This window comes from Amborella trichopoda, chromosome 9, assembly GCF_054954075.1.
Source record: "Amborella trichopoda isolate Santa Cruz 75 chromosome 9, AtrichopodaSantaCruz75HAP2 v2.0, whole genome shotgun sequence".
Classification (NCBI taxonomy): domain Eukaryota; kingdom Viridiplantae; phylum Streptophyta; class Magnoliopsida; order Amborellales; family Amborellaceae; genus Amborella; species Amborella trichopoda.
Window position 1 is genome coordinate 3,867,056 of NC_142344.1, and position 18,665 is coordinate 3,885,720.

The window sequence follows — 18,665 nt, forward strand, 5'->3', positions numbered from 1 at the left end:
ATTTTGATCAGTTTTCCTATTCATGTATTTTTCCTGATTTTTTTACATATAACACGATAGACCAAAACCGATATTTAGTCCCAAGTTTGTGGTGAGCCAATATATTTTTATTCCCCAGCTTACTGGCACAATTCGTCATTTTTTCCAATTTTTTTTCTCAAATGCACCCCTACGATTTTGCCAAGTCCATTATATGAACTCAAAAATGCGCTCTCTCCAAAACCCTAGCCCTCTGAAAAATGTCAAACTCTATATTCCATAATTTAAAGGATTGTTTCACCTTGGAATCACCTTGTTATATCTTTCTATTGTAAAATATAGACCACTTAACATAGGAGTTACCCAAGTCGGACCTGCACAATATGGGCTCAAATCGATGAAGAGATAAAAGCTTGATTCCAATATTTGAATCACTGGTGCAAACCTCATCTAACACCATGACAGAAAAGCATAAGCCTGAAAGCAAACATGGTTTGCATTTAGATTCAACTACAAAGCAAACAGCATATTGCAAGACCTTGGTTTGTATTTTATCAGACAACGGTTGACTGAAGACGTATATAAAATTGGACACAGTTTTTATATGTAGATATGCATCTCCTCTTCATTGATCTATTTTTTAGATGGATTTTGGATCTAATTTTTTTAGGAATATACTAATCTCTAATGTAGAGATTATTAATAGGTAAAATAAATAAATAAAATAGAAATGATAATTTTTTAAAGAAAATTTTTAGACCCTTGAAATTTTATTCTTTTTGAAGGGATCACCAATTTACGCATGGATGTTTGATGCAATGGCGGAAGCCAATGGAGCATTGTGCCGCCGACAAATAAAACACTTTTCCTATAAAATTAATAACAATTATAGAGCTTTGTGTAGGGGAGTTACAGGGTTCCAACCCCAGAAACCATGTTTCAAAAAACATACCAAACGAAAACTGGAACCACCAAGGGTTTGTGTTATAGCCTTGCATTCCAACAGGACTGGCCCCACATTCTAAAACTTGATCATCATCACCGCAAATGGCATAACAGAAGACTAGATGGACAAGAGTCCCAATTTGAGCTTCCATCAAAATTAAACTTCAAGGCAATTAATGTCACAAAGTTCGATCTTTGCAAAAAAAATTTATGATGCCGAATCATTGGAGATTTCCAAAAATTTCAGCTTGCTCAAGAAATCACATAGTTTTATAAAAGAAATGTATATAATGAGACCATTTACTTATGATACATCGAGGTCACAATCATCAGACCATTAAACTTAAAATCAGGTAGTTGAAGATGTGTCGTTTGGGAACAAAATCTAAAATAAAATTTCTCGAATGTTGCAACACACTTTCATCGATTGGATTTCATATCCAACGACTAAAAGTTATTGTAACCGTCTTGCACCAAAAATAAATAGGTATACAGTCCCTGTTATAAAATGGAATTTATTAAAACAAGAAATTCTTTAAAGAAATAGAAAACGAAGAGAGAAAAATGCCGACTTTCTCTAGGCTTCATCTATAAATTTAGAAACTTCTCTCATTATATATAATTATATATCACATGCATATCATTTTTATAGATTTATTTTCTTCCAAATTGTAAATGAAATAAATTTGTAATTCAAAGTAATCTCATGAAGATATTGTATAGCAGTTAAATCCACAAATTTTACCTCCTCTGTGGCGCCCTTCTCTAGGGAGAAATCACAAAACATCAACTGACAATCTCAAAAAACTCTTGCTTCTCCATGCTTTGAGATCTGAAGATGGCATCACACCTTCTTTCCCAAAACGGATATAACCCCTTTCGCTGCATTGTACCAAAATCCAAACCTGCAATAGGAAAGAACTCAAGCATTATCAAACATCTATGATTGAGGTAAACAATAAGCTCCCATGGCCTAGAAGACTAATAACCACACCATAATTGAATATCAACTAGATGAGCTCTCTCCCTGCACAAGAAACACATGTTGATGAGAAAACCACCCTCAATGCTAGGTATCATTAAACCTTTAAGCATCCGTTGTCGTTAACCAAACCTCCATTATAGGGGAGCTTTATTTGCCACTCTTTCCGTGTCCCAAACGTCTATTCCAAAATATATTTACAAGAGAAACAGCAAAGTTACCAAGTTTCTATCTAGTTCCTTGGTAGCAATATATTTTCCCAAAAACTTGTAATTTGGAAGACACTCCGTAGAAACAATGGAAGAAGTAACAAAAAGGAGAAAAGGAAAAACGTCCAATACCTGCACAGTATTGATAATCAGGGAAGCCCTCTTTAATGACCCAAAAACATATTTAAAGTTTCCACGAAAAATTCTTGGTAGTATTTTGCATGATTGCCTAGGACCCTTCACGTTGGCAAGATGCTTAATAGATTCATATCAAAAAAATAAAATATGAAAGATAGATATAGCAAGACAACCATGAAGCATATCACATCTCACTAACACTCGAGTCTCAAACATCTTTTTAACACCAAACAAGGTTAGAGAAACAAAAAAAAAAAAGAAAAAAAATGCGCCAAACCATGAACTTCTCTCATCCCACAAACCCCCATTATGACAACCTTCGTTGATGTATCACTCTACAAGTAAGACCAGTGCTACAAACAACCTTCTGCCTACCGGCACTACTCCTCAAGGGAAAGCAGACACTACTTGGAATAAATTCTAATCAACTCTAAGACAAGAAGGGACTCAAAAACTTATAAATGTATATATTGTTGGAAGAAGTCTGGCAGGAGGATACACTAGATGAACGCACATTATGAGAAAAAGGAAGCGGTAAGTTTACAAGTTGGAATAATGTTCATCAAACATACAATATCAATTGCAATGTAGTATGAATAATGTTGCTTCAGAAATCACATATCTCTGCAAAAAAAAAATTGAACAGAAACCAAAACCTCCTGACTGACTCCCCTGGAGAGCAGCCGCCGCAACATATGAGATCAAAAGAACTCATTGTAAAGGATGTTAATGGCAAAGGTTATCGGATCAAAGGGAATGAAATCCTCTGAAGTGTTCACTAATTCATTTTCCCCAGAGACCAGTCTTAGAGCTCAACCTAGTATAAAATGCACACTAGTGGCAAAAGACAAACGGGTATATGATTCATGTGCTCATTTAGTTTTGTCAATGCATTTTACTTCGAGCCCATACTTAACACAGTAGCAGCCATTACCAATTGAAAATAAATAGATAGCAGTTATTTACCATGACAAGAACATCTTCAATATCATGATGTCCAATTGTAGATACCCAACTTTTCTATGCATGTTGACAGACATATAAGGCACATATTCATTGTCCTTCTAATCTGTTTTGACATCATTATATTCAGTCCCTAGAAATCCATTCAGAGAGAAGGCTCCCTTGTCTTTTACCTTTATGGAAAGTTCACAGAGGAAAATGCCAAACTAGTCACTCACCAGCCTGTTTTTAAGTGATTTCCTTTGATGGATGTGTCCATGGATAAAATCAAGATAATCAATGAAATGACTTAAAGAACATAATTTGGAGGACACCACAACTTTTATTTTCCTGGTGAGTAGCCACATCTAAGAAGTGACTGTAATTCAACTACAATAACAACAGTACTGTAATATATCCACCATATGACTAGAACAGAAATAATAACTGAGGGAGAAATATTAGAGCAATGAAACTTAAGTAAAATAAGTTCATGCTGCATGAATATTTCCAAAAATAATATAACAAGTTTTTTGTAATTTAATTTTAAGGATACATGGGAGGATACAGATGAGCATATATATCTTGGAGTCTGAATACTGCACACATATTACCAAAGAAAGTCAATGAAAGAATTCAAAACAAAACACAATATTTCTGTTGAAGCAAAGGCAAATGTAACAAGAAAGAATGGGAAGCTTACTCTTACATGAATCTCTGAATTCTTAAGTGCAGGCATTTGGTGGCAAGCCCATTTCCTTGAAGCTCATAATTAAAAATTTAAGATCCAAAAATGTTTTAGTTGTTGGACCACCTATCTCCTCTTTCATACTTACTGCTAGAGGATGCATTATTGCAGGCCTCGTCATACATTCCATGTGATCCAGAAGGATCATACCTATCATCAAAATTATTCTCTGAAAAACTTATGTGGTACGTTCTTCCATGCCTATCTTCTCTCTCTGACCTATGAGCAGAGCCATCAGAGAGCTTCCTGGATCTCGACGCATAAGAGGATGACCTGCCATTCTGATACTTATCCCTATCCGATGTTCTGGAGTCTGCTCTGTCATATCTTTCTCTCTCATCTCCCCAACGGTCTTCTTTCCCACTCTTCCAATGTTGCTCAGTTGTATGAAGAGATGGACTTCTAGACCTGTAACTACTGTATTTTTCTTCTTCCCTGTAAGCCCTTCTCTTTCGATCCTCCTGTGACTCATGCTTTGTGTAGTGTTCATCGCCATGCCACTGGTCACCATCTCTGGGATAATTAGAACGACTGCCAAGTCCACTGCTCATGCCAGATTGGTCCTTGATAGACACACCATTGGATCGAGTTGAGGATACATTGGAGCTACCAATAAATAATTTCCTCTGATTATGGGGTCTGATGGTTTCTCCTGAGGAATATGTATGGCTTTGTGACTCATGATGATCTTCTGAAATAACATTATTTGCAATTGATCCTGAAGAAAGTGATGTGGGCTTCTCAGATCCTTTCACGAAGCAACCTATACCCCCTGCACACTCGATCTCCTCCATATGTCCCTCAATTATATCATGTAAGACCTTCACATAAGAATACAATTACCATCTTATTTCTCAAAAAGGCTGGGAAGTAATAGCCGTAATCCCCATGAGATCTCTCCAAATTCAAATTTTGGATAATCCTTAATGGGTTCGACTTCAGAATATTAAATTGATTTTCACAAACAAAAGTCAATTTTTTCATATTTTAGGGTAAGTAAAAGACCTGGATTGGTGTTCGTTTAACCTTCTTGCCACGATAAGACATCCTCCGCCGCTTATAATCTCTTTCTTCAGCCAACAATTCCTCCCTGGTCTTGTTCTTATTCATATCCTACAAAAATAGAACAACAAAATTTAAAGAACTTAGGAAATCAACACTGATATATTATCAGAAATTAACTTTATTACGCAACATCAGCATACTTAGAGTTCTCATCAAGACAAATATCAAAATAACTTAGCTCATCTGTGACATGTCATATTAAATGGATGAATAAAAATATTCAGAGATGTTCGGATAATTTCAGAACATTCTGACTTTCTAAGCTGTGAAGCCCAGAAAGACTAACAAAAGTGAGAGTCCCACAAAGAGGACAGGAGACCTCCCATATGCTAGTAGCCAGGGTATGCTGAACAGCAACATATTAGTGGTTGGTAGAAGTTTTATATTAATAATAACCTCTTCCTTTGTTAAAGGGGCTTTCACTAAAATTAGAAAAGGAAATTTATCAAAAACAACGAATCTCATCCACTTTTTAAAAAGTAATTTCAACAAGCCCATATTTAGCTCCAGAAATTCCATCAAAGGACACCAAACATGAGTAAGAATTTACAGGAGGGACACTTTCCAATTTAACCCCTCCTTCCAAAGTTTGGTGGTTTTTTAAGAAACCCACTTAACTAGCAAGGACCTAAGGCTTTTACCTCAATAAAAGATTAGTATAATCCCATGGGAAGAAAATGTACATTTGCTACATTAGGAAAAATCTTAGCTAGGACTATAAGGGTCCCAAATTTTGGAGACGTGACCTGCTCAACCGAGCAACCGACTTAGGAAAGAAAAGAAACTTCAGCACACACTCTGGGACTTCATGAAAAAGTTTATGCCCCACAATTGCACAGACAGTCTACATCTATGTGTTTAGGTACCCAAAAAAATATGTTCTTTTTAAGGTATGGGAGAAACTTCCTCATAACCACCCCTATCCCAAGGTTTGACTTTTCAAAGAAGTTTCGAAGTGCATGTCTAAGTTAATATGTTACATCCCCAGAATTTGAGGTCCTAAAAATACCCTAGCTGGGGCTTTATGCAAGGGAGCAAAAGTACAATTTGTTGATGGATTCCTGCAGGTGCATACCAATTTTTTCAGATTATAAAAAAATAGAGCGTCAAGAGCGAGTGCAATTCTTGAAGGAAGGGAAGATTGGAAACTGGCCTACCTAGAAACTTCAGCTCATGATTAGTGTCCTTTGAAATAATTTCTTAAATTAAATCTGGGATTTTTGAAACTAAATTACAAAATAAAAAAATAAAAAATAAAAAATAAAAATAAAAAAACGGGTGGGATGTTAAATAACTCATGTCTTGGGTTCTTTCTGATAAAATGCCCAATAACAAAAGGGAAAGCTTTCTATGTTCCCCCTACAACATAGAAGTTCTATCCTCCCCCTTATCCAACCGTCCATTTCTTAATGGGGGGCTAAGTTTGCCCCAATCACAATGTCACATCTCTATACTGTTTTATTTTTAATTTTTTTTCTACAAACTATTTTGACACCAAATTTTGGACGTACATTCCTCTATTAAACTCACACTAACAAAAAGTATAAAAAAATATTTTCAATAAAATAAAATGACCAAAATACCCCTGAAAGTTTCAAGGGGTATTTTGGTCATTATATTTTATCGAAAAATTATTATTAATATTTTTTATAGGTGCGCCCCAATGAGAAAATGGCACGTACCAAATTTCATATTCAGAAAAATTGTATTAAAAAAACAAAAAATAAAATACTTTGAGACGTCTGATCTAAGATCAAACTGTGAGTGGCTCTCTTGATAAAAAATGACGGCTGGATGGTAGGGGGAGAATAGAACTTCTATGTTGTAGGGGGAACATAGAAAGCTTTCCCATAAAAAAATAACAAGGCAACAGAATATAGGTGACATGATATGCCAAATTGCCTATGAATTCAATTTTCATACTTTTTACTTTTCATATAGGTTTCCTTAATTTTCAGGATTTGTCATTTTTTATTTTTCTATTTTTACAAAATATCCTGAATTTTCCCACTTTTTCAAATTTTTTACCAAGCCAACTTACCTGAGTCAGGCAAGAAATGGTGAGCCCACTGAGGACTCACTCATTGGGCTCCAAGCAGCCAGTGAGTAACAGAGCAATTCCAGGTTCTAAAACACTGTTTTCACGATAAAAGCCTATTCAGCAAAGGGCTTAAGACAACAGATTCACTCCCAAAAACACCTTTAACCTTTAACCCCTTCTGGAACCAAATCTCATATACAAACACATACAAATAAATCCATTGCATCCTCTAAGGCTTTTGGCTCACATGCAGCGATACAATACAAGTAAAATAGAAAATGCTAAAAAAAAAAACTTTTAAAGCAGACAAAGCCAACCGGATGGCGTGATCGCTGCCATAGGAGCCCATCATGCTCAAGAACAGCTCTGTAATCAGGCCGGTTTTGCCGTTCCTCATTGGCCATCCTTGACACTTGATCATGCTCGGAAATCCTATAAAAGTTCATCAGACATAATTAAATAAGTTAGAAAAAATAAGATCTATAGAAAGGCCATGAAGCCTAACTAAATAAGTTAGACCTACTGTGGAAGGGATTCAGGGAAAGAATGAAACAAATTCACAGAAAAAGCAGAGAGAGCAAAGATAAAAACAGACGACAGCCAGAAATCATATCAAGTATAAATTTGGATGAAGTATTATTGGTATAAAAAACTCCACCTTTACTTCTGGGACATAAGAACAGTTCTATACCATAACAGTGCTTATACAAAACACATATATATGTTACTTAATATAAAGTGCAACCTAATGAATAATCACTTCAATGGATCTACTGCCTGAGGAGTACAACTATAACCATCATTTGAGTTGCAGCTGTAAAACACAAAATGAGAAGCTTACTGCACCAAGACAAATATACATAATTAAGGATTCAAAACTTTTACAACAAGTCTAATACAGCACAGAGTAACTCAAATGAGATTCACATTCTAAGATTTAGCAAAAGAATCATGCATTGACTAAGAAACAATGAATTAATCATAATCTTAAGCCTTCAAATTTTGCAATAAAAAACTGATGAAATAAATAAACAATTATTCAACTTTCAGCAACGCCTATGAAAATGAGAAACAAAAGTGAAGAATAAAGAAACAATTAGCTTCATAGGAACTCACAGCTGAGATTTTGAAAGTGGTCCCGATAGGCGCAGCGCTTTGATTTTCTCCTCTAAGAAAGATCGTTCATGCAAAGCTGCAATGGCTGCTGCTATTTGTGATACAAAGACTCTTTGCCCAATCAAATCTTCATCAGAATTCATACCCGAGTTGGCATCATTTTTTTTCCCAATAATTTCTTGTAGTTCAGAACCCTGTTTTTCTACCAAATAACCATCTTTCAAATCCAAATCACTACCACTTACGCCCACAACATCAGTTTCCTTTTTTGAACCCTTAGTTTCTAGTTCCTTATTGCTGTTTATCGATGGATTGCCCAGTGGGAAGAGTACTAACCGAGAACCCATAATGAATAAACTCTCTTTAAGTACATGGATAGCAAATACCTTGCCATTGTTATGGCCATACAAGACTGATAGGTGAGAACCCAGCCATGATAAGCTTTCTGCAAGAACTGGACATTTGAAACTCAGAGTTTTTATATCAAAACCCTTATCCCTCTCATCCCTGTTCTGATGAAGCTCTAGGGAAGAAGAAGCCTCTCTAGAAATGGCTTTAAAGCAAAGTTTCAACAGCAGAAATATGTGCTCGCCCATTGGATTATCAATCACAGAACCATAAAAAGGTGAATTCTTAAGTACCCATTTCACCATTTCAGGCTTAGAAACCATTGACAAGCAAGAAGAGACCTTAAGAGAAGCATAAGAATAACAGAGAGGATAATCGTTCCAACCCCCTGATTCCTTTCTCATATACCAGAGTTCAGAAGGAAGAAGCCATGGAAACTCACCATGGGGCTTGAAATCACAATTTCCAGCTAAATTAACACATTCTCTGGACAAAATAGAAGGAAGAGTAAAAGTCTTCTTGGTTTCTGGTTCAGAAGAGCTTACCACACCAGGGCAATCCCTGTAAAAGAAATTTGCACTGAAACCACCACCATCGTCCAAAGAAAAGCACAAGTCAGATTCAACACCATGAATTTCATGAAACAACTGAACTTCAGATTTTAATTCTTTCTCCGATTTCAGAGAATTCGGGTATTTCAGATTGCCGAGATTGTCTACGCCTAGGGCACCAGGAGACGAATTGCAGGTGAGAGAATGGCGAAAGAGACGCTGAGAAGGCATACGATGGTTTGAATTAAAAGGGCACGTCGAAAGCTCATGACGAATTAGGGTTTGGTCTAAGTTGAGGAACCCCGAAACTCGTTTTAGGGCATCTTTTGCGTTGGAGATGGAGCTCTTTAGGGTTTCGATGGCCTGGTTCAGATTTAATGGAAGAGGAGAAGGAGGAGGAGGAGGAATGGTTGGGTTCTGAAAAGTGAGACCAAGAGGAGCGAAATTGCAGGTGACGTTGGGAATAGAATTAGGGTTTTGGAAAGTGAAGAAATCGGATGGGTTCATGGCTAGCACAGAGGAAAGAGAGAGGAAATAAATGGAGAAGAAACACTGCAAGAATAGGTTTTTGAAGAATAAAAGCAAAGAGTAGGTTTCCAAATTAGTGCTTAATTTTTACTAATCAAACAAATGAAGTTCACTGTCTCATAAAAACTCAAATAGGTATGACTTAAATGATGAATATGGAGCTTGGGGTGGTTTGTACAAGGCTGAGGCCCAAACAATCAAAGTGAGGCGCATCTTCTCGTTTCAGTATCGAAAATCTTCGTGATTGCCTAAAAAATTATTTTCAATCTCTAGTTATAATATTCAAAGCTAAAAAAATTGTACCAATCAAGCCCATCTATAAAAACATGAAAATCTTAAAAATAGACGGTCTGTATAATGCATTATAAGATGTACTAGATCGGATTTGAGAATTTTTTAACACTTAAATAACTTTTTCTAGTGAATTTATGCGGTTCGCCTTATAAGTTATTTTAAGAGCCGCACCTTTTAAACTTTTTCCAAATATTTAAAAAAAAAAGAAATATGGGTTCATTGGTTCCTTGTTTGGAAAGAGCGTTAAATGAAGATGAACGAAATTGAAATCTAGTGCTTTTTAGGTTGAAATTTGAATAAAGTAAGTTCCAAATAACTTCTAAAAAGGTTATTCAAATATTATTTAAAGTATATTTGTCAAATTATTGATAAATTTTGAATTATTTAATATTTTACTCCTTTGCAACAATTTCTTAATGGATATTTTGAAATTAAATCAAATGATACATATATAATATTGAATAGTTCATCTCTCATAATATTTAGCTAAATCTCCCTTTATTTAATTGTAGTATATATTTAAAATGAAAATTTGAATAAGAAACAAAAATATCATTCAACAATGTTAATGAAACTTTGAATATAGTAATTGATATTATGAGATTATCTATTTTTGCTACAAGGAGGTTACAATTATTCCTAGTCGTTGGATTTCAAATTGCATGATTTGGGGTATGTTACAAAATTTGAAAAAAAAATTTTAAACTTTAAGTCCAATCAATGACACACTCACAGCGACCCAATTTGAAATTTGATAAACAAAAGTGTTTGTCACCTCTTTGTATTAAAAGTAAATAATCTCTTTATATGCTTTCCAATTAGGATAATGACCTATAAAACAAAATATATGAGGGAAATGGTAGTTTTGCCGATTATAAGTGAGTTAGGTTATGTTTCAAAACCCGAGACTAGCGAGTGGTGGTGGTGTTATCAGATACGGCAATGATGCATTTATTGCTACTTTTGCCGCATCTTTTGGTATCGCATCAAACTTCAAATTGAATGTAATTCATTGCTGCTCGCCAATGTCATTCAAGATAGTGTAGAGCTCCATGGACACTCCATATAGTAGCAACCATTGCCGACATAACTTTTTATATTGTAGGTGGACTGTTTTCCACATTTATCACGAGGCCAACATGGTAGTAGATATACTTGCCAAAAAGGCCACATCTTTTTCAAATGCTAATGTTTGGCATTTTAGACCGCTGGATTTTATTTATGTTTATTTACTTCATGATTCGGCACCAGTGCCCCATTGTAGGGTTGTAAAGATATGATCTATATTTTCTCTAATTTTATTAATGAAAACGGATAAGGGTCTTATCGTCCATTAATTTACCCAAAAAAAAAAAAAGTGGGTTAGGTTGGGAAGCCGAGTTGAAATTTATGCTCCTCTATTTCTATCAAAATCCCAATATTATTGATAGCAATCTAATTGCCCCCCAATATGTGCAAAGAAGAACCATCCTAAAGGATGATGATGGATTAGGTTTTGCTAAGGCTGAGGCTACACCTGAGAATAAAAAGGTATCTAATTTGACATCCAAAATATTATGCTTGCCTCTAAAACCATTTCTTATCGGAATTTAAAACCCAAAAAAGCCTAAGAACAAAAAGTATCTAATTTGACATAAGAATAAAAAGTATCTAATTTGACATCCAAAATATTATGCTTGCCTCTAAAATCATTTCTTATCGGAATTTAAAACTCAAGAAAGAGTATATCATTTTTAGAACTTCAAATCATTTAAATTTCAAATTCACAATCTTCGATACAAAATTGCATTTTCCAGATAGATTTAAGATGGAGTTGTATAAAGCCACAACCCAAGGAAATAATTTTTCTAAGTGAGTTTTTCCTCTTTTTAAGAACAAAGAGGGAAGAGAAAAACCCTATTACATGAATTTTGTATTAAAATAAGGCAATTGTTCGCACTTTTCTTCCTACCTTGACATATTCTCTGCAAATTAAGGAGAAAGATAATTAAGAGGGAGTCAAAATAAATGAGAATTTAGTGATGCACGTCTTGTTACCTTAACCCAAATTAGTGTTTTCGTAAGTTGGCCCAAAATTGGTGGGTAGGTGGCCCCAAATTTTGGTGCGGGAATGTTTTGTCAGTTTAATAGGTCAAAATTGAATAGTCCCACTAGCCAAAATCGATAAAACACTAAATTTTTAGATTTCACCCCTACCAAATTTTTGCTTTAAATTGGACCTATTAAAGACTAGTCGAACCGGGTGTACTTGTCTGATCTTATAATTATGATTTTGCCGAGTCCCCACGAGCTTTCGCTTTTGTTTTTAAAACACAAAACATATGTAAGAACTAGTTAGATCGAAACTTTTTAAAACACTGCCTCAAAGAAAGTGATAAAAGGGATATGAAAAGAATACAAATTTGTAAACCCATCGTTTTCCTCCAAAATCTTGCTCTCTTTCTCATAGGACCTCACATAAATTACTCTCCTTAATCCAGGGAAATAGTTCTTTTTTGGGAGATTTTCATAAACATCCTCTATAATTTGAGGAATTTAAAAACGATATGCAATATTTCGTATTTTCACGGTCATGTCTCGTTTTCTCATATTTTTTTTTTGAAAATTTGAATCAATTAAACTCAAACAAACATTGTTTAAATATGTATTTATTTGAATTACTTATTTTATTTTAAACAATTAAACCATTTTAAATCTGGAAATTATAAATTAAACTTAATTTAAATTATTAAAATAATTTATAAATTAATATAAATCTTAAAACAATTGATTTAAATTATTTAAATCCAAAAAATGATTTCAATTGGTATAAATATAAAAGCAAATATTGTCTTATTTTCTTTTTCTTTCTTTTGTTTTTTTTTTCTTTTTTCAGCTGGATCGATGTGAACTTCCTAATAAGTAATTGCCCATCTTACTGAGGACCAATCTGCTCAATTAAGAGTTTTCTAAAACCCTGGCCAAAACTAAGAAGTGGGTTATTGTATGAGCATTGCTTTCCAAATCGTGGAACAAAGGTAAACCTTCTACTTACAAAAACAAAAAAAACAAAACAGGATTATTCCTTAAATATTTGTGCAAAACTTTTAAATTGGAGAAAAATGATGACACTTGCTTGGGAGATTTTTTTAAAAACCTTTAAATTGGAGAAAAATGTATATGGAGGAAATATACTATACTCTCTAAGGGAGCATACAGGTAAAACACCTGGGAGATTTTTTTTTTTTTCTCTTTGAAAGTTTAGGGATCCATCTAGTTACAACTAGATGATTATTTTCAAAAAAGAAAAAAATTGGATTTTAAGTTCTTGAACAACTAGATCATTCCCTCCAAAAATTGGATGGTTCCAATGTAATCTTATGAAGAGTATTTTCGCTCTAAAAATGGGTGTTAACATATCCTCAAGATCTATATTATTTTTTGAGCTTCAAATTTCATAATTGGCGTTAGAAACTGATTTTAGAGCGACCATGAAGATTACTATTCCCAAAATGCTATATTGATGAGGATTTGAAGTGAGGCTTTACATTGTTTTCCTAAAGCCTAGGCCTTGTAAAAACTGCATCCACTTTATAAAGCTGCAGCCGTACAAATTTATTTCCCTTCTCTATGTACTCAACATCTAGCCAAAAGAAAATCACTAAACCTAGGCTTTGACAATATGAGATAACCAGAAGTATTGAGAGCGAGAGTCGTTATAAACCAAAACTCCCCACAAGAAGATCCATAAAGCTTAACAATCAAGAACCCCACTCTCAGAAAACCTAAATTCAAACCTTAACAACAAGATTCCCACCCACTTTTTATGCACCACAAAGGCTAATACACAAGCCTTCATTTCTCATTTATTACTTAAACACCACACACCACACCATGAAGAGAGAGAGACAGAGATCAGCAATGCTTGACGCAGAAGCAGCGTCTAGGGAAGTGTCGGCAACGGCCCCCAGGGAAGCCCTCTGTCCTGCAGACATTGCCGCAATTGCTTCCGCTGAAGCACGGCCCCTTGAACTTCTGGCTCTGAGACTCGCATAATCTCCCCTCCACCACCTTCCCCATCTCTGCACCAACACATTCATTTTCTCTTTCTTCCTCGAGCTTCTTATAAATGTTTTTCTTAGGTGTGATGGTGCATAACAATAAAAAGAGCCAAATAATTTCGTAATGTTACAGTAATAGTAGTAGGGCCGTTGTAGCTGTAGCAAATGGAAACACGAAAAGAGTCCGCATAGCATGCTCCCATGCCGGAGCATGGTGATAATAGTGATCTATCTTCTGATGTAACATGAACAACGACCACCACACCCTTGATCTTCCCCAAGAACCCAAAGTACATATTTATGAAGTCTTGAAATCCTTGTTAGAATTTATACATTAGAGTAGCTAGCCTTTTATGAAACCGTATTATCACCGATTTTATACAAATGTCAAAAATACCAATTTTAATATGGGAAATTTATAAATACTCCCAAAATAAACTATGTAGACATCCTTTCCCAATATTTTTAGTATCACACAATAGACCCAAAGACTGTTTTTTCATGTATTTAATCCAGTAAAAAAAATTGAGACTAAATTGCCTCTCTCTTTCTCTCTTTACCTGCTCATTCTTTCTAATTCCCTCTCTCTCTACCCACTTTCTCTCTTTCTCTCTCTACCCGCCCTCTCTCTCTATTGTACTTTCGTAGTTCCATTATAAAGTCCACTGTCTCACATCTATACCTATTTTCATCTCTCACTCTCTTCTTTTATCTTTACCATACTTGTGGAATCCAACACAAAGAGATTATCCGACGCCCCTCTTTATCTTTGCTTACAAAACCTGTTTTTATTCCCCCTTTTTAAAATGGCCATCTCTCCTGAAAACCTTCTTTTGGGCCCATTACCTCTTATTTCCCTTTCTTTAATGGGTATCTGGGGAAGTAGAAAGAGAGAGAGAGATTGCGGGTAGAGAGAGAAAGTAGGTAAAGAGAGGGAGTAAGAAGAGATTGAGAGAGCGAGAGAAAGGGCTAGTAGAGAGTGCAAGATAGGGTGGGTGGAGAGAAAGAGAGAGAGTGCGAAAGTAAAAAAGCAATTTAATCTCACTATTTTGTACTTTTGACTAGTAGTAAATACAAAGAAAGCAGTATTTGAGTCTATTGTGTGAGGACATCTACAAAGTTCATTTGGGTATTTATAATTTTCTCTTTTAATATCAACAACACTTAAACACCTTTTAAAGGAGGGAAGTGGGATTTCGAGTGACATTAGCACTTTCACAATGAGATTTCAACAAGAATGGTTAAGAAATGTCTAAATTTCTAATGTAGAAAATATAAGTATCGTGTCAATATATAAGGGCACCTACGTCCATGCTACTTGTGTTATCACAATATCCATGATTGGTGTTTTTATATGAGAGAGAGAGAGAGAGAGCAGTAGAGGCCAGGGGATCATATGGACGGGGGTTGTTTGCTGAACTCTACAAAAAATTTGACGTTTTACTGAGAAAAACCATGCATATCGTTCATTTTTTAACCTCTAATATACAAAAAAGGGCAATGACTTCATGGTTGTATAGTAACATGATGCAACAATCTTCAAAAATTATGGTATTGCTATTTGTTTAATTCAAATTTCGAAATATACACTCTTTTCATTCCAATGAACAATCACAAAAAAAAAAATTGAAACTATAACCTAGAAAGTATTTTTTTAACCCAATTAATATAGGCCGTTCATTTTGGTGAAATGCTTAGATTTAGGCCTTAAAAATATATTTTCACTTTCAATTTTTTTGGATGGTTTTATTATCATTAAATGGACCATGTTAAAAAATAAAAAAAAAATGTTTTTGAGTTTATAAAGGCTAAGATCTTGAAATTCACCAAATGAATGATCTAGATTCATTTTTAGAGGGGTCTCATTTTGACCATATCTAGGGTTCAAATTGAACTTTTTTTTTTTTTTTTAGATTAATTATTAAGATAAAGAAAGTGTGTATGCAAATTGGGATTGATTATTGAGATAAAGAGAGTGTGTATGTAAAATTTTGAGTCATACAAATACCACAAACATAATTTTCTAGAAGTGTCGTGGCATTATACTAGTATACAACCGTTGCATGAAATCACTGCCCTATAAAAAATTAGTTGGTTTTCCAAGCTCATCTTTCGAATCATGGGACCCTTTCTTTGAAAGGTATGATTTGTATAGAGGCCCTAAACAATCAAAGTAGAGCCTACCTTCAAATAGTGCCGAGAAATGTAGTCTCAATATTGAAAATCTTTGTGATAGTCTGAAAATATATTTCCATCTCTAATTATAAGATTTAAAGCTTTGTGTAAATCGAGCATATCTATGAAAACTTGAAAATCTTGAAAATTACTGGTCTAAAAATGTAATACAAGATGCACTATTTCCAAAACTTGAAATCTATTTTTTTCTCATGTTCATGCATCTTGATGATGAGATGATCAATATGAAGATATTTAAGCATCAAAACAACCTCTACTAGTGAAATTTTTGAGGTAGGTTCTAATTTGATCAAGTAGAGCCTTGGCTCTATATAAACTTTTCCCAGTATATGAGTAGGAAAAAAAGCAAACACTAGAAATTAAAGACCATGATGGAGAGAGATGAACCTGAGAAGACAAGGAGCAGAGAGAGCAAGAAAATAACACAGAGAACTGGCTTTCGGATCGCCATTGAAGCACAGAATGAAGCTCCAAAGAACTCTGATTGAACACAGGAGGAGAAGAGAGTTTATATAGCAAAATAGGTGGGGTTCTTTTACTACAGTAAATTCAATGAAAATAAAGATGCTTTTGATGGACTCAATGGTAAAAAATCAGAAAACCTTAAAGTAAAATATGTAAAGCCAGAACAACTTTTTTTCGTCTAGTGGATTGTCTTTTCCTTTAAACGATCATGTCAAAGCTGCATTATTGTGGTCCATCATTCATCACATGCATTTTACATAAGGGAAAAGTTTATATAGAGCTGAGGCTCTAAACAATCAAATTAGAGCTTACTACAAAAATTTTATTAGAAGATGTTGTTTTGATGCTCAAATATCTTCAAATTGATCATCTCGACATAAAGATATATGGACATGAGAAAAAAATAGATTTCAAGTTTTGGAAATAGTGTATTTTGTAATGCATTTCTGGACTGTCAATTTTTAAGAATTTCAAATTTCCGTAGATCGGTCGATTTACACTATTTTTTAAGCTTTAAACTTTATAAATAAAGATGAAAATATATTTTAAAGTTATTACAAAGATTTTCAGTATTGAAACCACATCTGTCGACACTATTTCAAGGTAGGCTTTAATGTGATTGTTTAGAGCTTAGGTACTATACAAACTGCACCCTTTATATAAAGGATTAGGTTTCTACAAGGCCGGGGCTTTATGAAAACAAAATAAAGCCTCACCTCAAATCCTCCTCCATAAAACAATTTCGGTAATGAAAAAATGTTCATGATGGTTCCAAAATCAATTTCCAACAACAACAATGAAATTTGAAACTCAAAAATGGTACAGCTCTTGAAGATCTATGAACACTAATTTTTAGGGCGAAATGGATGGTCTAGATAATTTGTTACAATATACACTATTTTTAAAGCTTGCAATCCTAAACTTTTTCCACAACCAAAATGTTTTAGCCGAAATGACCCATGTAATGGTTTTCCAATACTTAAATTGCAATTTTTCAATGAGTTATGAGGTGAGGCTTTATTTATTTTGATAGGGCCGCAGCCCTATCAAACCATTTTCCTTATATGGATAAAGACATGTGATAGATTATAAACATGACAGCTGATTTTATAAGCCTACCGACATATAGGATGGTATATGCTGGACATCCAAGATTGAAAGAGAAAAAGAGGAATGACTCGTATTTGCGTGTTAATAGATAAGGTTTCTAAGAAATGAAAAAGTTGAAATAGGTTGCAACCTTAAATTGTAGAATTAAGGTGAATATTAGAAATTCATAAAAATGGCTGTTTTGACTTTCGAAAACCCTCTAATTGATCATCTCAACATGATATATATATATATATATATATATATATATATATATATATATATATATATATATATATATATATATATATATATATATATATATATATATATATAAAGATTTCGAGTCTGAAAAATAGTGCATCTTCATCACACTATCTAGACAGCCCATTTTCAAGATTTTTTCGTGTGTTTATAAATCTTCTTGATTTGAACTATCTTTGAAGCTTAAAATTTTATAATTAAATAGATTCTCAAGTCATCTTAAAAAAAAATTTACACCAAAACTAGCTTTGATGATATATTTAAGGCTACAACCTTAGGCAAACCATACCTTTTAAGAAAAGTAGGGGTTCAATGGTCTCCAAAATTTTCACACATGTACATTTTAAGGAGAAATGAGTCCGCCTTCTAGACTTACCTCTTTGTTCTACCTTGGTTGTATGACCTATATTAACAGGAAGACCTTTGTCTCATAGAATTAATCCCATTATGAACCTAGTTGCCTTTACTTGGGTGACCTCACTTTCTTTTCTAAAGTTGTGACTCATTGAATTTTGAAAGGGTGCTACTCTAAAACCAAACCTTCCCTTTCTCAGTTAATAATGGGTGCAGTTTGCACAAGATGTCAACCTTGAGCAATCAAAGTAAGGCATACCTCTAAATCCTGCTAAAAGAGGTGGTTTTGGCACCGAAAACTTCTATATTAGCCTAAAAAATCATTTGAACTCCTAATTGTGAATGCAAAGCATTAAAACTGTGTAGATCGA

At 34.2% G+C, this 18,665-nt stretch overlaps 2 protein-coding genes across 10 annotated transcripts; both read right to left on the reverse strand.

Annotated features, from left to right (window-relative positions):
- Positions 1-233: 233 nt before the first annotated feature.
- On the reverse strand, positions 234-9,632 carry LOC18437764 (U11/U12 small nuclear ribonucleoprotein). 9 transcript variants are annotated; one of them, XM_088847163.1, is made up of 7 exons: positions 8,166-9,632; positions 7,367-7,481; positions 4,949-5,056; positions 3,899-4,764; positions 3,220-3,794; positions 1,670-1,829; positions 234-456 (listed from the first exon to the last, which is right to left on the reverse strand). In XM_088847163.1, exons 1-4 carry the CDS (start codon positions 9,569-9,571, stop codon positions 3,994-3,996), a joined length of 2,400 nt encoding a protein of 799 aa, XP_088703289.1. In that variant the 5' UTR covers positions 9,572-9,632; the 3' UTR covers positions 234-456; positions 1,670-1,829; positions 3,220-3,794; positions 3,899-3,993. The 9 variants fall into 9 exon arrangements, with proteins under 9 accessions (XP_088703289.1, XP_020525218.1, XP_020525216.1 ...); XM_020669559.2 differs by lacking the exon at positions 3,220-3,794 and having other exon boundaries at positions 3,905-4,764; XM_020669557.2 differs by having other exon boundaries at positions 1,670-3,794; positions 3,905-4,764.
- Positions 9,633-13,369: 3,737 nt separating this feature from the next.
- LOC105420925 (defensin Tk-AMP-D2-like) lies at positions 13,370-16,604 on the reverse strand. Its single transcript, XM_011626391.3, has 2 exons — positions 16,510-16,604; positions 13,370-13,947 (listed from the first exon to the last, which is right to left on the reverse strand). Exons 1-2 carry the CDS (start codon positions 16,571-16,573, stop codon positions 13,781-13,783), a joined length of 231 nt encoding a protein of 76 aa, XP_011624693.1. The 5' UTR covers positions 16,574-16,604; the 3' UTR covers positions 13,370-13,780.
- Between the last annotated feature and the right edge of the window lie 2,061 nt (positions 16,605-18,665).